Source organism: Protopterus annectens, chromosome 14.part0, assembly GCF_019279795.1.
Source record: "Protopterus annectens isolate FY-2018-M chromosome 14.part0, PAN1.0, whole genome shotgun sequence".
NCBI classification, from domain to species: Eukaryota; Metazoa; Chordata; order Ceratodontiformes; family Protopteridae; genus Protopterus; species Protopterus annectens.
This window is the reverse complement of record NC_056748.1, coordinates 1,044,082,837-1,044,103,621: the sequence shown is the minus strand read 5'-3', so window position 1 is coordinate 1,044,103,621 and position 20,785 is coordinate 1,044,082,837. Positions and strand designations below refer to the sequence as shown.

Below are 20,785 nucleotides of genomic sequence, written 5' to 3'. Positions count from 1 at the left end.
CCTTGCCAGATCATGTCAAAGCTAAATTATTAGATGCACCTCTTCAAAAAGATGTATTTAGTTTTAAAGCTGAGGAGGTACTAAAGAAAATGGAGGGGGGGGGCTCACCTGGCAGGGAAGTGCATTTGGGGCAAATGGAACCAAAGTAAAATGCTCCTGCATATCGAGCAAAGAAATGTTAGCTGTACAGAATGCTCCAACAGCCTTCAAGGACCACATTCTTCCAGGACAATTAATGGTGAAGACTGACTACACTTATGTGGTACATAAGCACAGGGGTACCCATTCTTACCCCCTCTGCAAACTAGCCATGGAATTGTGGAATGCAGCCTTGAGCTACCAAGTGAATCTACAAGCTCAATTTCTGCCAGGAAAACTAAGTACACTGGCAGATGGACTACGTAGAAACCTCATGGACCCACACGAGTGGAAACTGGATCCAAAGATTTTCAACATAGGCCTATATCTGGGCTTCCCCATTTGTCTATTTGCCTCCCCCCAAGAACTAGCAATTAGACAAACTTTGCACAAGGACTCCCCACAAGCTTGGAAAGTGGATGCTTTTTTACTTCAGCTGGAAAAACCTGTCAATTTATGCCTTTCCTCCTTTGCCTCTCCAAAGTACTAAAGATCAAATGGGACAAAGGATGATATTGATTGCATCAGACTTGCCACACCAACACTGATACCCCCTCTTGTGCAGTGTTGCTGTTGGCCCTATGGCACCTGCCTCAGACCCCTGCTCTGTCTCGACAGGAAAACCAGATTCTGCACCCTCTGCTTCAAATCCTGAACCTAGCAGCCTGGCTTATTACCCAATTTCTCCTTTACCATCCCTCAATAAACCAGTGATAGATATCATTTGAGGCAAGGAGGCCTAGTACTAGAAAATCTTATGCTGAAAAATGGAAAAGATTCTGTGCCTGGAACACGTCTCAAGGGATGAGCACAGCAGTGCTGCCCATCTTACCTCTGATTTTACAATACTTAACAGAGATGCTTCACAAGGGCCTTTTTCCTCCAAATTCACACCTCAAGCAGTTTCAGCTCAACACAGAACCTTCCCTCTTCTCTTATCCACTGCTCAAGCAGTGGCCAGAAAATTTAAGTCCACCCAGGAGAGCCCCAACTCCAGCCTGGGACCTTAACTTTGTATTTGAGAAACTCGCTCTTCCTCCTTTTGAGCCACCTGCTAGTGCAGATTTAAAATTACTTTCTTGGAAAACAGCCTTCCTTTTGGCAATCACTTCAGCAAGAAGGGTATCTGAATTACAGGCTGTTATTGGCAGTGGAGCCTTTCATCTTTCATGCAGACAAGGTGTCCCTCAATCAATCCCTCCATGGCCAAGGTGGTATCCAGTGTGGCTCTTAATCAATCCATTCATTTGCCAACATTTCCTAATCCACATAACAAAGGGGAATGGATACTGCACTCCTTAATGTGCAAAGACTACTTGATTTTAATTGGACAGGAGTAAACCTCAAAGGAAATCTGAACTGCTGGTGGCATATGTTGCAGGGGCAGAGTGGAAGGCTATTTCTAATTCTAAATGAATAGGCCATTGCATTTAATTTCTGCTGTAAGCACCATGGAAAACCTATCCCACAGGGGATCAGACCCCATTCATCCAGGGCTGCATCTACCTCTACAGCCTTTCTGAGTTCTCTACCAGGGACATCCTAGAAGCTGCTACCTGGAGTCCTGTACATACTTTCACCAGGCATTAGTTTTCCAATATTCTCTAAATCCCAAGCTGGCTTTGCCACTGCAGTCTTGCATGGTCTTATAGCTGGTCCTAATGCTGTCCAAGTCGTCCTCCCATCCTTCATGTTTAGGAATGTACCCAAATCATTCACATTGAGGAATCTACCCAAATGTGGTGACTGCAGCAGTGAAACACGAAGTACATAGTACAGTTGTGTACACTTACCATGCATGTAGGTTGGTGTTGCAGTCCTGGTTATTCTCCCTCCAGCCCCTTGACTTTTTTTGGCTATACCTCTACTCTACTTTACTAAGCTTAAAAGCTTTTTTGGTGTATGCCTGTGTCCCTCACGCAGGACCCAAGACTTTGTTAATCAGGTCGACTTGAGGACTACTGCAAGCAGATAACCCAAATGTGGTGACTGCAACAGTGAATGCACTCCTACCATTACATTTATGGTAAGTGTATACATCTGTACTTTTTTGCTGTACATTTATACTTGGAGAGTGACATGGCTTGGCTTGAGCTTGCAGATGCATGTTTTCACAACTTGTAGGTGTAATCTGCTTTTTGGATAACATTTTTCATGACTCGTGTATGAGATCAAAAGTTCATCCATTTTTATGTGCTTGTATAAAGGTTTACATTTCAAACTGCATTGAAGATTTAACCAAGAAATGTTTGCGAGCAGTGCAAAATAAAGTCTGAAAGCAGTGTGGAGGGGTGTGACATGCTTCCTTTGATCCACCCCCCAGTCTGATTTGCAGTGCATTGAAATTGAAGTCTTTTGCTCTTTAAAGGTAAAAGTTGTCTGACTATATAGTACTAAATGGAGCATATACAAGGGTACAACTAGCCATGTGCAGATATCTGCGGAATTTATAGTTCTGATTTGCTTATTTTTGGTGGATGTTAAGTCTGCAAGATTCTCTCCCTTTTTCAAAGGTACACTGGAAGCCCTGTCTGCAGAGTGAACAAATAGTGGGGAAGGACCCAAACCTTGTACCCATGGCTGCAAGATGCAACTTGACACAGATCCTTGATACTAAAGTGTCATGTTTTGCTACTGCCCAATGGCTGTTCTAGTCTTTTGCCAGAAACTAGGAGAAACGTGTTGACTGTGTATTGACCTTTTATTGTAAAAGGTAAAATCTGCAGATGTTCTTAGTGTTTCACTATTGCAGTCATTACATTTGGTTAATCTGCTGGCAGGTTGCCCTCAGTTGGCCTGATTAACCATCTTGGTCTTGCGTCTTGCTGTCCCTTCCATAATGTCAGGTCTTCCGGGGTATGAAACATGCAGCAAACGCCATTTTCATTAGTCTTGCTTGCTGTGCAGTGCCAGAAGCAGTTCCAAGTGCTGGTCGGCCTACTGCTGAAATTGTTTGTTTCAGAACCGAAGTCTTCAACCTAAAGCCAAGTACCCCATTGGGGAAACTTTTTTTTTTTTCCTTGCCAATGTCTGTAAAAGTTAATTGTATTACTTGTGGGAAGCAAATACCTCAAGGATTTTCATTTGTACTGTATTCCTTGCCTAGGCCCTGACCACAACATGCCTTGCTGTTTGTTTTGTGTAAATTTAACCAACGCACTTAAGCGTCTGTATATTTTTGCCTCTAAGTATTTTGGCTCAGGATGTAACTATCCAGAAATGTCGTTTGTTAGCAGTCAAACTACCAGAATACCTAAACACAAAGAAAGACAGAGGTCCACAACTGACTCTGCTTCTAAGCCAGTTGCCTGTACTCAGTGACTTGCTTTTACAGCCCCTTGATACCCACTACTTTTGATTTGCAGGCCTCTACGGAGACCCATTCTGAGTCCGGTATGCCGTGAGGTGCTGTAAGTATTGAACCTGCAGATGTCTCTAGCTTAGATGGGTCCAGAGCCACTAAGCAGGCACCGGCTTCCGAGGGTCTTCGGGCCTAAAGATCTGTATATTAAACAGATGCCATCTTCAAAACTAAGGCCAAAAACTACTACGTCTAAAATGATGCTTGGACCACATGTTCAGGCCCCAATGCCTAAAATTATCAAAATGGCTGAGGACTTAATTACCTTGATCAGGGGTACCCATCCCCTCCTGCTTAAGAGGCCCAGGCAAGGCACTGACTATGAATCTTCAGATCAGGCTTCTATTTCTTCTGATTCCTCTTCTGATCAGGAATTATCTATTCCACTTGAACTCTGCAGAAGATTCCATCCCTTTTCCCGAATTTTTTTCTTTTGGAGAAACTTTGCATACCTTAGAACTTTCACTGGGAGAGTCAGGATATCTCAGTCTCTCTAAAAAGAGACTTGGGGATTTCTTCCTCTGCTTAGGCCTTTGGCTATACCTCCTGTTCTAGACACTTTCTCAATCTAGTAGGACTCCTGATTCCCTGCCTCTGGCTCCTAGTAAGCCAGACAGATACTACAGGGTTCCTGACTCCCACAAATTCCTTTTTAAAACCCCCTACTGCTGACCCTGAATTTCTCAGGGTCCTAAGGGCATTAAGGCCTCTACTGCTAAAAAAATCCTACCCCTTCTTATAGATTCCAGGGTGCTGAATAGATGGGGTAAGAAGGTTACACATCTGCAACCTTGGCATTCGGTGCAGCATGTCATGGGTTTACTTAAACAGAAAATGTTGATTTCTGAATGTGGAAAATAAAGTTGCAGGATTTATTGCATTCGGCTGAACAAGTTGGAAAACATACTTTGCAATGTGGTTTTGATTCCTTGGAGGTCTCTTGCAGGGCTGCTGTAACTGGATCTGTGAAGGTATGCTTGGCTCAAGGAGCAAAGTCTGCCTGACCATGTTAAAGCAAAATTGTTGGATGCTCCTTTACAACAGGACAGTATTTTGTAATAAGGCTGAAGAAGTTTTGAAAAAGATGGAAGATAAAGCTGAATCTATGCAAACTGAAAAGATTTCCTAAAAGTGCAGCCACCCAGGTTTTAGTAGGCACTGGCTTAAGAACTGGTCCTTTCCAGTACCCACGAACTGCTCAGGTCAAACCCAGACATTCTAAAGGCTCCAGGTTACAGTCGCAAGGAACTTTTAGAAAAAGCAATGGGGTGCCTCCACCTCCAAATCTGGAAGCAACAAGGCACCTTCCTATGGTAAATGGTCTCAATGACTCACTGCAATCACCAAGCACTTAATTTTTGGCTTCTCCTTTGGGGGGGAACTTGGCACTTCATGTACAAAACTTGACAACTGATTACCCAGGACAAATGGGTTTTAAATATAGTATCCCAGGGATACAGATTTATTTCCACACTATGTTCATAGTGCTATACTGCTGCAGTCATCACACTTGGGTTATCCTGTCGTCAGGCGGTCCTGCAGTCTGCCGAATCCCAAAGGCTTGGTCCGGAGTCGGTTGTCGTCGCCTGTTCCCTCAAGTCTGTGCAACAGGGGTATAAAAGACAGCCTACGCTGTTTTCTTCAGTTTTGCCACATGGTGCCCGAAGCAGAAGCAGTTCGCAAGTGCCGGTCGGCCAGCTCCTGAAATTTTCAGCCTGAAGTCTTTTCTAAAGCTAAGTACCCTGTTGGGGAAACTTTTCTTGCCTCAGGCCAATGTCAGACAAAAAGTTTAATAATTGTATTTCTTGTGGGAAGCAAATACCTCCTAAGGATTTTCATTCTTGTATACCTTGCCTAGGCCTCTTGTATACCTTGCCTAGGCCCAGACCACGACACCTGTCTGTTCTGTGCTAGGTTCAACAAACGTACAATAAAGCGTCGGGTAGAATTCCAGCATTATTTTGGCAGAAAATTTAATTATAGCATGCAGTCAGAGCAACAGACATCAGCAATGATTAAAAAAACGCAAAAATAAGGACTGGCAGCCAAGACCAGATACCAAGGCCTCAGCAAGGCCCGACACTGGTTCTCCGGTTTTCAGTGAGGCGCCTTCGCAGCCCTGACTACCGCTGATTCAGAATTTCTGATGGCATCCCAAACCGAAACTGTTGGGCCTCAGGATCCGGTTCCACCTCACTCCTCAGACACCAGCCCTGATGGAGATCCGGAAACTTGTAATAGATCTTTGGACTCGGAGGGTGTTTTCAAACAGACAACTGCCTCTGCCAAGCCTTATGCTAAGCTCAAAGCCCCCTTGAAAGTTAAACTGGGTCTACCCCCCCAGGCCCCTATGCCTAAAAAACAGATGCTTAAGATGGCAGAGGATTTTATTACCCTTATCAGGGGATCCCAACCCCCACCTGACAAAAGGCCTAGACTGGAGGAAGATTGTCCTTCCTCTGACCAAGCATCCATTTCCTCAGGCAACTCCCAGGATTACTCCTTCCCTCCTTATGAAGACTCTGTTTCTTCTTCCACAGCATAGACCCGTGGTAATTCCTCCAATTTTAGACCTATTTCTCTGAATCCAGTTTAAACCCAGATTCCTTACCTCCAGCTAAACCAGACAGATACTACAGAGTTCCTAATACTCATAAGTTTCTATACAAAAGCCCTAATGCAGACCCAGAGACAATTTCCCAGGGTCCCAAAGGGGTGAAGGCCTCTACTGCTAAGAATCCACTCCCTTCTGAAAGATTCCAGAGTATTAGAAAGATGGGGAAAGTGTGCACTTCTGCCACTTTGGCCATGAGGGCTTTAAACTGCCAATTCCACATGCTAAAATACCAACAGTATTTGACTTGCACAGTTGAAGCAGAAGCTGATCCCTCAGACCAACTATATTTGAAAGATACAGGATTTGCTGCATGCAGCAGAACAAGTGGGAAAACATACCTTAGTGTGGTTTTGATTCATTGGAAGCCTCATGTAGAGCAGCTGTCACAGGGTCTGTCATACGTAGGCATGCTTGGCTTAAAGAACAAGCCTTACCAGAACATGTCAAAGCAGTTATTGGATGCCCCATTGCAGAAAGATGTTTGGTATCAAAGCAGAGGAAGTTTTGAAGAAAATGGAAGAAAAGGCAAAATCTGTGCAAACAGTTAAAGATTTTTTACAGGTACAACCTCCTCGTTTCAGCAGAAATGGCCATCAAAAAAACTGGTCCTTTCTTGCATCAGACCCCAAAGAGGTAGGTACAGGCACCCAAGGGGCAGAGGCCAGCCACGAGGTTCTTTCAGGCCTAGACAGTGGCATACAGCAACTCAGAGGTGGAGACGAAAGACCTCAACCTTTCAGGAAACCAACACAATGACTTCCCTCTTCGCCTGCCAAGCAAAATTGCCCTGGCAGCACCTTTGGGAGGGGAAACTGGCCCAATTTCCACAGAATTGGCGCATCATAAAGGACAAATGTATTCTGGACATTATTACTCGAGGCTACAGATTTCATTTCCACACTTTACCTCGGATGAGAGGCATGCCAAATCTGCCTCCAAACCAATGGGCAGAGGCTCAAATGCAAATTTCAGCTCTTATGGCTATAAAAGCAATTCAAAATGTACCTACAAAAGAGCAAGGTCACAGTTTTTACTAAAGACTGTTTCTAGTCCCAAGAAAGGGCAAAGCCTGGAGGCCCATCTTAGACCTCTCAATTCTGAACACATACCTGGAGATAACCAAATTCAGAATGCTCACTATACAGCAGCTCCTTCCCATGCTGGGCAAGGAGTCTTGGCTGGTAACGTTGGACCTCAGAGGCATACCTGCATGTCCCTATCAGACAAGATTGCATAAGATACCTCAGATTTTTGGCAGGTACAACAGATTAATTCTCTACACTGCCCTTTGGCTTATCTACTGCACCCAGAGTACTTACAAAATGCCTGGCATCAGTAATTGCATATTGTAGACTAATACAAATTTACCCATATCTGGACGACTGCCTGATCCAAGCGGGCAGCAAGGACGTTCAATTACAGCATCTGGCACTTGTAACACAGCTGCTCAGTTGCCTAGGGTACACAGTTAAAGTAAAAACTAATACCCTTGCAACAAATAATATTCCTGGGTGCCAGCTTAAATACAACGGCCCAGATGGCTTACCTCACGCCAGACAAAAGCAATTGATTTAACTTAAATAGCAACTTTTACCCAGTTCACTGTAAGGAAAATCCTGCAGGCATTGGGGTTCATGGCATCATGCATTCAACTAATCCCATATGCAAAGCTGCATATGAGAATTACTATGGTACCTGAAAAGTGTATGGTCAACACAGGCACAGCCTCGAAACAAATGTACTTTCATTCCCTGCCTTCAAAAAGAGTTCCTATGGTGGGCTCAAGCATGTCAAACAAGGGTCTTTCGTCTTGCCTCCAGCAAACCAAACCATGACAACAGATTCTTCAGACTACGCCTGGGGAGCGCACATGGCAGGACAATGCGTACAGGGCAAATGGTCTGCAAAACAAATCTTCACATCAACCAAAAGGAGATGCTAGCTGTGCAAAATGCCCTGACAGCCTTCAAGGACCTCTTGCATACAGGACAACTTCTAATAAGGACCGAAAACACCACAGTTGTGGTACATAAACTGGGAGGAACACACTCCTACCCTTTATGCAGACAGGCTATGACCTTATGGAACAGCTTTGATCTACCAAGTACAACTACAAGCACAATTCCTGCCAGGAAAGGAACATTGGCAGACTAATTGAGCAGAAACATGGCAGACCCCCACGAGTGGAGACTACATCCACAAGTATTTTCAATGATAACTCAAGATGGATGTCCAGACATGGATCTATTTGCATCCCCCAACAATTGCCAAATTACAAAAATTCTGCACCAGGACTTGTCACTCCCTAGCCTGGAAAGTGGACGCTCTATCGTTTAGTTGGATAACACTGACTGTCTATGCCTTCCCTCCACTACCTCTATTGACCAAGGTATTATTGAAGGTCAGAACAGACCACATGATCCTCTGCTCTGGACTGGCCATGCCAGCACTGGTACCCATTGCTAAGGAACTTGACTCGCAGCACTCCATGGATTTTGCCTCCATTCCCACTACTGTGGACCATCAAACCTGTCGCAGCTAGCTCAGAACTTTAAAATAGCTGCATGGAGAATTCCTTAAATTATCAATCAACACTTTTTCTCCAAGGAGGTCCTGAATGTAATTATGGAGGCCCAGCACCAGGAAGACTTACTCAGACAAATGGAAAAGATTTTGTGCATGGCACCAGGCTAAAGGTCAAAATCATTGGATTCCAAACATTCCTCACATACTGCAATACCTAACTGATGTTACACAAAGGCCTTTCCTTCTCCTCCATTCAGATGCATGCTTCAGCCATTTCAGCTCAGTAATACGGATCCCCCAATTTTCTCACACCCTTTACTCAGTTTCTCAGAGGGGCTAAGAATACAAGACCCCCCCCCCCCAGAAAACCACAAACACCAACTTGGGACCTGAACTTCGTTTTAGAAAAGTTAACACTACCTCCTTTCGAACCAGCATTCTCAGCAGAACTACAATACTTGTATTGGAAAACAGCCTTGTTACTGGCTATTACTCAGCATGCAGGGTCTCAGAACTACAAGCACTTTTGGCAGTGGAACCTTTCATTATTTGACATCGGGTCAGTCTCTCTACAAACTTAACCCTACCTTCATGCCCAAGGTAGTGTCCAGTGTGGCTTTGAATCAGACCATTCATTTACCCACCTTTTATCCTAACCCACAGAATAAAGAAGGGCTCCTTCACTCTTTGGACATTCAGACAGTTACGTTATTTAGAAAAGACAAAGATTTGAAAAACTGACCAACTTTGTATCTTATGCTGCAGGTTCACAAGGAAAGGCCATTTCAAAACGGACCATTTCTAAATGGATAGCACATTGTATCCGCTTTTGCTACTCGCACCATGGGAAGGCAGTGCCTGTCAGTATTGGATCCCATTCTACCAGGGCTACTGCAACCTCTGCAGCCTCTCAGAGGGGTTCCAACCAAAGACATTCTGGAGGTAGCTACTTTAAGTTCAATGCACACCTTTACCAAGCACTACAACCTTCCATTATACTCAAACCAGGGCTGGTTTTGCCACTGCAGTTCTGCAGGGCATCCTAGCATCACCTAACCCAGTTTGGTACCAGCCACCCTTCCATAGCTTTGGGATTCTACCCAAGTGTGATGACTGCAGCAGTATAGCACGATGAACATAGTACAGTTTTGTACCTACCATAAATGTAGATGTTGGTGGTTATACTGCTGCAGTCCAGGTTACCCTCCTTCCATCCCCTCTACATACCAGGGTGTTAGTTACAACTCCATGTACTTCAATCTCTTGGATGCATGTCTATATGGTGTATTTGCTAACAGCTAGTTCTATTGCTCGTCTACTAAGGTATTGTTTCATAGCTATTGTATTGCTTTCTACTTGGGGGCACCTGGCATCTGGGGCAAGAAAAACTGAAGAAATTGGTGTCTGCTCTCTTATACCCCTGTCGCACTGTCCTCAGGGAAGAGGAGACTACAACCGACGGCTGGACCAAGACTTTGGGATTCAGCCGACTGCGGGACCGCCTGACTACAGGATAACCCAAGTTTGACTGCAGCAGTATAACCACTCTAACATCTACATTTATGGTAGGTACAAAACTGCACTTTGCCAGTCCCGAACAGATGCCCAAACCTGCCTCCGAATCAGTGGGCAGATGCCCAAACCTGCCTCATCAGTGGGCAGAGGCTATGGGAGCTATTAAACCAGTACAGGAAAAGGTACAAAGTTTTTAAAGACTTTTCCTGGTACTCAAAAGACAAATCATGGTGTCCAATTCGGACTTATCCATTCTAAATACATTTCTGGACATTCCAAAATTCAAGATGCAGACTCTTAAACGGTTACTACCTATGCTACGTGCAAGGTGGTAATTCTAGACTTAAGAGGCTTACCTGCATATCCCAATCGGGGAATCTTGCAGAAGATACCTCAGCTTCAAAGCTGGCTGTTTGCATTACTAGTTCTCTGCACTGCCCTACCCTTTGGCTTATCTACTGCACCCAGGGTCTTCACAAAATGCCTGGTACCAGTAATTGTATTTGCAGGCAAAGAAATAATGTATCCACACCTGGATGATTGTCTAATTCAGGCAGAAAGGACAGTTTTCATTTATGGTGTACCCTAGACAAGTTAGAAGCCTTTTTACAAAATGCCAGATTTTTTCGAAACCACAACTGGTACCCTATCAAATTACATTCCTGGGTGCAAGCTTGAATACAACTGCCCAGATGACTTGCCTTATGCCAGAAAAACAAATTCAATTGACTTCAAGCAGGTGGCCACAAAAACCCAGCTATCTGCAAGACATTCTGCAGGCCTTTGGGCTCATGGCCTCCTGAGTTCTAATTCCATATGCAAGACTGCATACGAGGAAACTTCAGTGGTACCTAAAAAGCTTATGGAGTCAACATTCACAGCCTGGAGTCAACATTGTCACAGCCTGGAAAACTGATTCCCATCGTTCCTTGCCTGCAACTAGAGTTCTTATGGTGGGCAGAGCCTGCCATCAAAATGGGGGATTGTCATTCATTCCACCCCCTGCTGCCCAGACCTCTACTACAGACTCATCAGGCTATGATTGGTGGGGGGGGGGGGCGGCGGCAGGGAGATGCATTCAGGACCAATGGAGCCCAAATCAAATGCACCTACATATCGGTTGGAAGGAGAGGATAGCTTTACAGAATGCTCCAACAGCCTTCAAGGGACTATCTTCATCCAAGACAACTACTGATGGAGAGAGAGACAGTCTCTTATGGTACATAAACAAGCAGGGGGGGGGGGTACTCATTCCTACCCCATTTGCAGACTAGCCATGGCATTGTGGAACCACTGCCTTTACTTAAATGCATCTAAAAGCCCCATTCCTGCCAGGAAAGCAAAATACTCTGGCATACTAAGCAGAAATCTTATGGACCCACACAAATGGAAACTGGATCCACAAATCAGCATGTTGACATGCAAATGGGGGAGCCCAGACACAGTTTTGGGGTGAGGCAAAAATCAGTTGGACAAATTCTGCACAAGAATTTATCTCAAAAGCTTGGAAAGTGGATTCCCTCAGTCTATGCCTTCCCCTCAGCTCTCCAAGGGCTTACTAAGTCAGACAGGAAAAAACAAAAATTGATTTGGATTGCTGTAGACTGGCCTCGCCAGCACTGGTACCTGCTCCTGCACAATGTTGCACCTTCCTCCGTGGTACCTACCTCAGACACCTCACCTACGGTCTCGCCTACTGTCTCAGCAGAACTATCATTCTGCACACTGCTCCAAACGGAGTCTTGCAGCATGGCTAATAAACTAATTTCACCAGTTACATCTCAGCAAACCTGTGATGGATGTCATTTTGGAGGGTAGAAGGCCTAGTACTAGGAAGTCTTATGCTGACAAATGGAAAAGATTTTGTGCCTGGAACAAAGCACCAGGAATAAGCACAGCAGTACCCAATATTCCTCAGATTCTGCAATACTTTTAACTGAGATGCTTCACAAGGGCCTATTTATTTTCTTCCATAAAAATCCATGCCTCTGCTATTTCAGCTCATTGCAACAGAGCCTTATCTCTTTTCTCGTACTTTGCTAAAGCAGTTCCTCAGAGTCCAAAAAATTTAAGACCTCCCAGGAGAGCAACTCTTGCATGGGACCGCAACTTTTTTTTTGGAAAAACTCTACCTCCTTTTGAGCCAGCTGCTACTGTGGACCTAAAATTTCTCTTGAAAAACTGCTTTTCTTTTGGCAGTCACTTCAGCTAGAAGGATTTCAGAACTACAGGCTCTTGGGGCAGTGGAGCCTTTCATTATTTTTTATCCTGACAGGCTGGCTCTCTGGACCAGTCCATCCTTTATGCCTAAAGTGGTATCTAGTGTGGCCCTTAATTAGACCACTCATCTGCCAACCTTCTTCCTAAATCCGTCCTCCCATCCATAGCTTTGAGATTCTACCCAAATGTAATGACTGCAACCGTGAAACACTAAACGTAGTGTTGCACATTTACGATAAACATAGATGTTAGTGTGTTCATTGTTGCAGTCTTGGTTACTCTCCCTCCAGCCCACTGTTTCTCTAGCTATACCTCTTGTTATTGTTACCATCTTTAAAGGCCTTTTTGGTGTATTTGCTTTTGTTTGGAGGTATGTTTTTATTTTTATACATATAGATACATATTTGCTCCCCATTTGGGGGGCACCTGACATCTATGGCAAACTGATGTAATGACATCTGCTGCATGTTTTATACCCCTGACTACATGGATTAAGGGACAGCAACAGACAGGACCCAAGACCGTTGATCAGGCCAACTGAGGGCAGCTTGCCAGCAGAGTACCGAAATGTAATGACTGCAACCGTGAGTACACTCTAACATTTACATTTATGGTAAGTGTACACAACTGTACTGTAGTCTGGTACATCAAACGGGGAACCAAGTCTTACCTTTATGCCGAGAGGCCCTGAGAATTTGGCAGTGGGCTGTATCCACCGGGCACTTTCTGATAGCAACGCACATCCCAGGGTTATCCAATGTGATGGCGAACAAACTCAGCAGAGTCATTGTGCTGCCTCCTTAGTGGTCCCTCAAATGGCGGAAATGATATTCTGCAGATGGGGTTTTGCATCCCTGATGAATGCCAAATGTAGGAACTACTTTGCCCTGTATCCTCCACAGAGGGACAGCCCAAGGGATTCGCTTATACACAATTTGCCCTCTGGTCTCCTTTATGCCTTTCCACCAACCCCCTTGATCCCCAGATTCTTACAGAAAGCCAAAAGCGTGTGAAAAGACTGTGGTATTCTGATAGCCCTGTTTTGGCCTCTGCAGATATGGTTCCTCTTCAGCAATACCAAGTGGAAGAACCTTGGGATCCGGACCTCCCGACTCATTTGTCAGTTCACCCCTTTTTTTTTCTCCCTCAAACTTGACAGCATGCCTGCTCCACTTCCTAACCTAGCCAGGTCATATGGTCTTCCCCAGATCTTTAGATATATATTTAGATGTAGAGATTTAGACTTGAGTTTTTTTGGTGCTTAGTTGTATTGATAGGGACTGCCTTGAGCTACTCAAAGATCTTTAACTTGGAAAGTGGCTAACTCAGAGCTGATTGGATCGGCTCCGTACCCACATGTAAGAACAAAGGTGAGGTTAACTCGCATGGAATGTTATGGTAAGAACACTTTTTTTTTTTTTTTTTTTTTTTTTTTTTTTTTGGCATATAATGGATTTTTAGCATATTTCACATTATCCAGTTCCCTTAAGCTCATGCTGAATAATCAGCGATAAATGGTGGTTTAAATTAGGTGACCCTTGCAGTAGCTGCTACTGTACAGACATCCTTCACACTTTAGTCTGTATAGGCATTTGCATATGCCTGCTACTCATGAATTTGTGCAGTTTTATCATACCTTTTTAGGCGCGCTACAGTTTCCCTTTATCTTTGGTGCTTCACAGGTGAGAGTGAAGAGCCACTCTACTCAGTGAACTGGCCACTCAATCCTGTGTGTAGCTTTTTGGGAGGTATGCTTCATACTTGTGCTCAGGTTGCTGGCATTGACTATGGCATTGGTGGTATCTTGGCTAAATGGGCTCAGATTTCTTTTTACCTGGACTGGCTTGAATTCTTCAGTAATTGGATGCAAGTCTTGTAAGAAAGAAGCTGGTCTGTGTTTTCAGACTATTCTTGCTACATTTTTACTTTAACTGTTAGTCTCCTGGATTACTGTAGGAAGTCTGTATTGGTGTTTCGCTGTTGCAGTCATTACATTACATTTGGGTCATCTGCCTGCAGGTAGCCCTCAGCCGGCCTAAATACCAGAGTCTTGGATTCCTGTCTCTGCGGTCTCTTCCATGTCGTCAGGGGTATAAAACATGCAGCCAATGCCATTAGATGAGTCTTCCCAAAGCAGTTTGCAAGTGCCGGTTGGCTGACTCCTGAAATTCTTTTGATTCGTTTCAGTTTCAGAACTGAAGTCTTCAAAAAAAGAAGTACCCCATTGGGGATTCATTTTCTTGCTCTTAACCAATGTCAGTAAAAGTTATTGTATTGCCTGTGGAAAACTAATACCTCAAAGATTCATTCATACTGCATTCCTTGCTTAGGCCCAGACCACAACATCCCTAGGTGTCTGTTTTGTGCCTTGTTGAACTCTCTAACTATTCGTCAGTATATATTTGCAGCAAATTATTTTGGTACTGTTTAACTACCCGGAAATGGCTTCTGTAAGTCATCTGACTACTGATATTCCAGAAAAAAGTATAAAAACAGACTGCATAGGTCCAAAACTGCTGACTATGCTTCCACTAAGCTAGTACTCAGCAAGGTGCTTTCGCAGCCCCTGATACGTGCTACTTCACATGGGTTTCAGTAGAGGCCTGGAAATCTGGAGTCTGGTATGCTGCTAGATGTTTGTTCAACTATGGATGGGTGCAGAGCTGCTGTGCAGGCACTGGCTTCTGAGGGTGCATTCAGGTCTACAGACTTGCATTTTAAACTGCCATCTTCATCCAGACCTAAAACTCGACCCACGCATAGGAAACGTTCAAACCGCATGGTCAGGCCCATATGCCTAAAACAAATGCTTAGAATGGCTGAAGACCTTCTTACTTAAGAGACCTAGAACTGATTTTCCTTCGATTTCTTATCTGGATTCTGATATTGTCTTTTTTCTGATTGCCAGGATTTGCCCTTCTCTACCTATGAGGATTCTGATGGAGGATTCCATTCCCCTGCTTCCCCACCAGAATATTTTTCTTTTGGTGAAACCTTGCACACTTGGAGCATTTCCACTGGGTAAGCCAATATTACTCTGACTCCAAAAAGAGGCTTGGGGAATTCTTACTCCCTCAGCACACATCTTTAGCTGTCCCTCCTGTTCAGGACACTGTAGATGCTTCTTAGAATCTAGCCTGTCCCCAGACTACCTCCAGCTCCCAGAAAACCTGACTGGTATTAAACTACCTGACTCTCGTAAGTTTCCTCTTCAAGAATCTACTGTGGATCCAGAGACAATTTCCCAAGGACCAAAGGGCATTAAGGCTACCACTGCCAAACACCCTACCCCTTCTGATGGAGATTCTAGAGCCTTGGACAGATAGGGTAAGAATGTGTACACTTTGGCCATTATGGCTTTAAATTGCCAATTTCGTATGTTAAAGTACCAGCAGTGTATTATGGGACTAACAGAAAATGATTCCAGACTGTGCTGAACACAGAATTACAGGATTTAATGCTTTCTGCTGAACAAGTTGGTAAACATACTTTGCAGTGTGGTTTTGACTCTTGAGAAGCATCTTGCAAGGCTGCTGTTACTGGGTCTGTACTTGGAAGGCATGCTTGGCTTAAGGAGCAAAACTTGCCAGATCAGTCAAAGCTAAATTACTGGATGCTCCCTTAAACAGACTGCCTGTTTGGCAACAAAGCAAAAGAAGTCCTCAAAGATGGAGGAAAAGCTAAATCTATTCAAATTAAAGATTTCAAGTACTGCCTCACAGATTTAGTAGGCATTGGCCTTCAAAAAATTGGTCCTTTCCAGTCTCTTCCAGGCCTCTTAGTCCAAAGCCAGGAACAGCAGACCACCTAGGTTAGTCTCAGGCTATGCATAGGCCTAAGGAGTGGGGGGCTTCCACTTCCAAAGCAAGAAGTAGTTGGACACCCCCTTCGGGAAAGTCACAATGAACCCTCCCAAGCCCTGCTCAATTGCTTGCTCCCTTAGGAGGAAAGCTTGCCCTGTGTGCAAAAAACTGAAATTACCCAGGACCAATGGGTTTTAAATAGTTTTCCAAAGATGCATATTCCACTTTCACACCCTACCAACCCCAAACAGTTGACCAGACCTACCTCCAAATCAGTGGGCAGAAGCTCAACAGCAGGTTCTCTCTCCTATCAGGGCTATTCAACGTGTCCCAGCTAAAGAAAAGGGTGAAGGTTTTTATTCGGTACTTTTCCTGGTACCCAGTAAAGACAGCTCCTGGTGAGTCCTATTCTGGACTTTCCTATTCTAAACACCTTTTTGGTAATCCCAAAATTCAGAATGCTAACACTTCAGCTGCTTCCTATGCTAGGCAAAGATGCCTGGTTGGCAGCCTTAGACTCAACGGAAGCTTACCTGCACATTCCAATAAGGGAATCTTGCAGGAAGTACCTACACTTCAGGGCAGGCTCCATGCACCATTTGTTCTCTGCACTTCTCTTTGGCTTATCTACTGCGCCCAGGGTATTGAGTGTAGCTCCAGCCATTGCATTTTGCAGGCAGAGAAATATTCAAATATACCCATACTTGGACGATTCTTTCAGGCAGAAACCAGGACTTGGCTATTAAAACATCTGGAATTCGTTAAACTTCACTGGGGTACACCATAAACTAAAAAATCTCACCTTGTGCACTGCCAGCAGGTTGTATTCCTGGGTGCAAGCTTGAACACAACTTCCCAGATGGCTTACCTCACTCCAAAGAAACAAGCGCATTTGACAACTTCAAATTACTGGCCACAAGACCCAGCTGTCTGCAAGGAAAATTTTGCAAGCTGTGGGGTTCATGGTCTCTTGCATTCTACTAATTTCATATGCAAGACTGCATATGAGGGAATTGCAATGTTATCTAAAAAGCCTAGTGTCAACATTCTCAGGACCTGGAATCAATCATTCCTTGTACAAAAAGAGATCCTTTGGCAGAAATCTGCTACCACAAGGAGTTTCCATTCACTCTACCCTCTGCCGCCCAAACCGTAAGACGCATGAGACAATGCATGGGGGCTCACTTGGCAGGGCAGTGTGTTCAGGGCAAATGGAACCAGTCTCAGATACACCTGCATAGCAACCAAAAAGTTAGCTGTACAGAATTCCCTGACAGCCTTCAAAAACATCCTTCCAGGACAATTCTTGAGACTAAACACCGTAGTTATGTGGTACACAAGCAGGAGAACCCACTCACCCTCTACGCAGACTAGCCATGGCTCTGTGGAACACTGCCTTGAGCTACCAAGTGCACCGACAAGCTCAATTCTTGACCAGCAAGCTAAAGTCACTGGCAAACTACCTAAGCAGAAATCTCATGGACCCACATGAATGTAAACGAACCAAAAATATTCAACCTCTTCAACAAATGGACTCGCAGAAATAGACCAGTTTGCCTCCCAGCAGAGCTACCAATTGGACAAATTCTGCACAAGGACTTCCCACAGTCGAGCTTGGAAAGTGGATGGCCCTGTCCTTTCCTTGGGGAAAGCCTGTTTATGCCTTCCCCTTCTGCCTATCCTCTCTAAGGTTCTGCTGAAGATCAAACAGGACAAGCCAAGGACAGTACTGAATGCACCAGACTGGCCTTTCCAGCAGTGGTACCCCCTCTTGTGCAGTGTGGTACTGCTGGAGCCATGGCACCTATTTCAGACCCCTTCCCCACTGTCCCAGCAGGTGGGCCAGATTCTGCACCCTCTGCTTCAAACCCCGAGTCTTGCAGCTTGGCTAATTCCTTGAGCTCACAAATGGCATCCTTCAGTAAGCAGGTGCTAGATGGCATTCTGGAAGCAAGGAGGCCTAGTACTAGAAAATCCTATGCTAAAAAGTGCAAGATACTGTTCCTGGAGCTAGACGCGGGATGGGCACAACTGTGCCTAACTTGCCTCGTATATTTTTCAGTACTTAACAGGAATGCTCCACAAGAGCCTATCCTTCTCGTCTGTTAAAATTCATGCTTCTACCATTTCAGCACATTATAATACTGAATCACCCCTTCTCACCCCCTGCTAAAGCAGTTCCTCATCCTCAGAGGGGCTAAACACTTATGACCCCCCCCCCCCCAGCAAGCCCCTACCCCAGCCCGAGACCTCCAATTTGTATTGGAAAAGCTCATTCTCCCTCGTTCAGCCAGCTGTAACTGCAGAGTTGAAAGTCCTTTCTTGGTAAAGAGCCTTCCTTCTACCCATCACTTCAGCAAGAAGTATCTGGATTACAGGCCCTCATGACAGTGGAGCCCTTTCATTATCTTCCATACTGACAGGGTTTCCCTCAGGACCAATCCTTTATGCCCAAGGTGGTGTCTAGTGTAACTTATTCCATTCATTTGCCTACCTTATTTCTGAATCCATAAAACAACTAATGCTGCTCTTTGGACGTGTACAGGCAACTTTAAATTTTATTTTGGACAGGACCAAGTCTGTCAATCTGAACAGCTGCTAGTCCGCTTTGCTGCAGGGGCAGAGGGGAAGGCCATTTCAAAGCAAACCCATTTCTAAATGGATAGCACATTGCATTCATTTCTGCTATAAGCACCATGGAAAACCTACCCCACAGGGGATAAAATCACGTTCCATCAGGGCTGCATCTACTTGAACAGCCTTTCTCAGAAGTGTCCCTACCAGGGACATTCAAGAAGCTGTGGAGCTCTAATACCTTAAAGCATTACCACATAACCATTTTTTCTAAATCCAGAGTTGGTTTTGCCATTGCAGTCTTGCAGGGCTTAATAGCTGGCCCTAATGCTCCAACTTCCTCCTCCCTTCCTTAGCTTTGAGAGTCAACCCAAATGTAATGACTGCAACAGTAAAACATGAACATAGTACAGTTGTGTACACTCTACATAAATGTAGATGTTGGTATATTCTGTTTCAGTTTTGGTTACCCTCCCTCCAGCCCCTTGACTCCTCTTGGATCTACCTCTCCTTGTTTTAAGCTTTGTGGTGTGTGGTTTTTGGAGGTTTATTACAGCATATACAGTTGCTTCCCATTGTGGGCACCAGACATCTTGGGCAAGTAAAACTGATAAAATGGCATCTGCTGCATGTTTTATACCCCTGACTACTTGATGTCATGGAAGGAGAAAGCATCTGATGCTGGAGTCCAAGACTTTGGTGTTCAGGCCGGCTGAGGGCTTCCTGCAGGCAGATAATCCAAATGAAATGACTGCGACAGTGAATACACACACTCTAACATGTACATTTATGGTAAGTGTACACAACTGTACTTTTTCTTCTGAAAGATTTGTATTTTAAGGAAGTATAAAACTGAATTATCCTCCCTAAAAGCAGTCAAAACTGTACTTGTATTTGGATATGTTTTGTATTTTTAGTGAACGGGAGCAGCCACCCAGATTTGCTCAGCCTGGGTCCTTTGAATATGAGTATGCCATGCGGTGGAAGGCTATGATAGAAATGGAGAAACAGCAGCAAGAGCAAGTGGACAGGAATATACATGATGCTAAAGATAAGCTAGAGCTGGAATTAGAAGCAGCCAGACAGGAGCATCAAGTCATGATGATGAGACAAGGTTAGTAACTTACATTTGTAAGTAATGCAGTTTGAAGTGATACTGGGCTGGCTGTTAATGTCTGAAGTGAGATGCTTGATTCAGCATTTGAATGGCTTAAACTTATCACCATTGATGCTTGTGCTGCAATTTCCTCAGGAGTGTAATCATTTTCAAAGTGGAGTTTTGTTGTAAAGGTACCTGCTGCATTACTCTAAGCTCTCTTGTAAGACCTAGTGGTCCGACCAGTAGTACCAAAGACGCACTCCAAGGAAAGTATCAATGAAAATGTATAATTTCACAAGTCCACCAAGCTGATTAAAAATCACATGGTTTATTCAGATCGTAAATTGCAACAACACGAACAAATTGTTAATTGGCATGATCTCAAGCACTTTAAAGTATCTTTTAGTTGTGTATATAGGGCAGTATTCTAGGAGTAGGCCGTTGTAAGGGATAAAAGTGGCTCTTGACACTTTCCAAAAAAAAAACTTATCCGGGTGACCCCTCTGGGTCGGCAGTAAGTAAATAACTAGGTTTTTCTACTTTACTACCCCTTTAGATTTTTTTTGGGGGGGGGGGTGTAGTGCTAATCTTTAGCAAGGGTTGCCATGCAGTGAAATATGCTGGTGCCATTCATTTTCACTTTCAGAAGCCAGTCTCATTATGCACTTGTAAGTGGAAAGTTGTCATTTTCTCTCAAATACATGATTTTTGTCTTTTTTTTTTTTGTACTGATATTACTGGAAGATATCTCCAAAATAGTGGTTGTTGTAGCTAACGGGTAACTGAGTGCACAATAGTACTAGAGAATATAAGTGGTCTTACGAATGAAACACTAAATCACAAGTTAAAATTTGACCCCTGTTGGAGTGAAAGTTCTCACTAGTGCTAGGGATTGCTCCCTGATTCTGAAGGATTCTTCAGAGAACAACTTT

General features: G+C 44.2%; 2 protein-coding genes across 9 annotated transcripts in view; both read left to right on the top strand.

Moving 5' to 3' along the window:
• Positions 1 to 20,785, top strand: part of LOC122789416 — a 1,105,687-nt gene that overhangs the window by 201,492 nt on the left and 883,410 nt on the right. The window lies entirely within an intron of this gene.
• Positions 1 to 20,785, top strand: part of NONO (non-POU domain containing octamer binding) — a 677,532-nt gene that overhangs the window by 85,377 nt on the left and 571,370 nt on the right. For all 7 annotated transcript variants that reach the window (XM_044056848.1, XM_044056846.1, XM_044056852.1 and 4 more), the window contains exon 6: positions 19,672 to 19,868. In XM_044056848.1, coding sequence (XP_043912783.1) covers positions 19,672 to 19,868 — 197 coding nt within the window. The remainder of the gene's footprint in view (positions 1 to 19,671; positions 19,869 to 20,785) is intronic.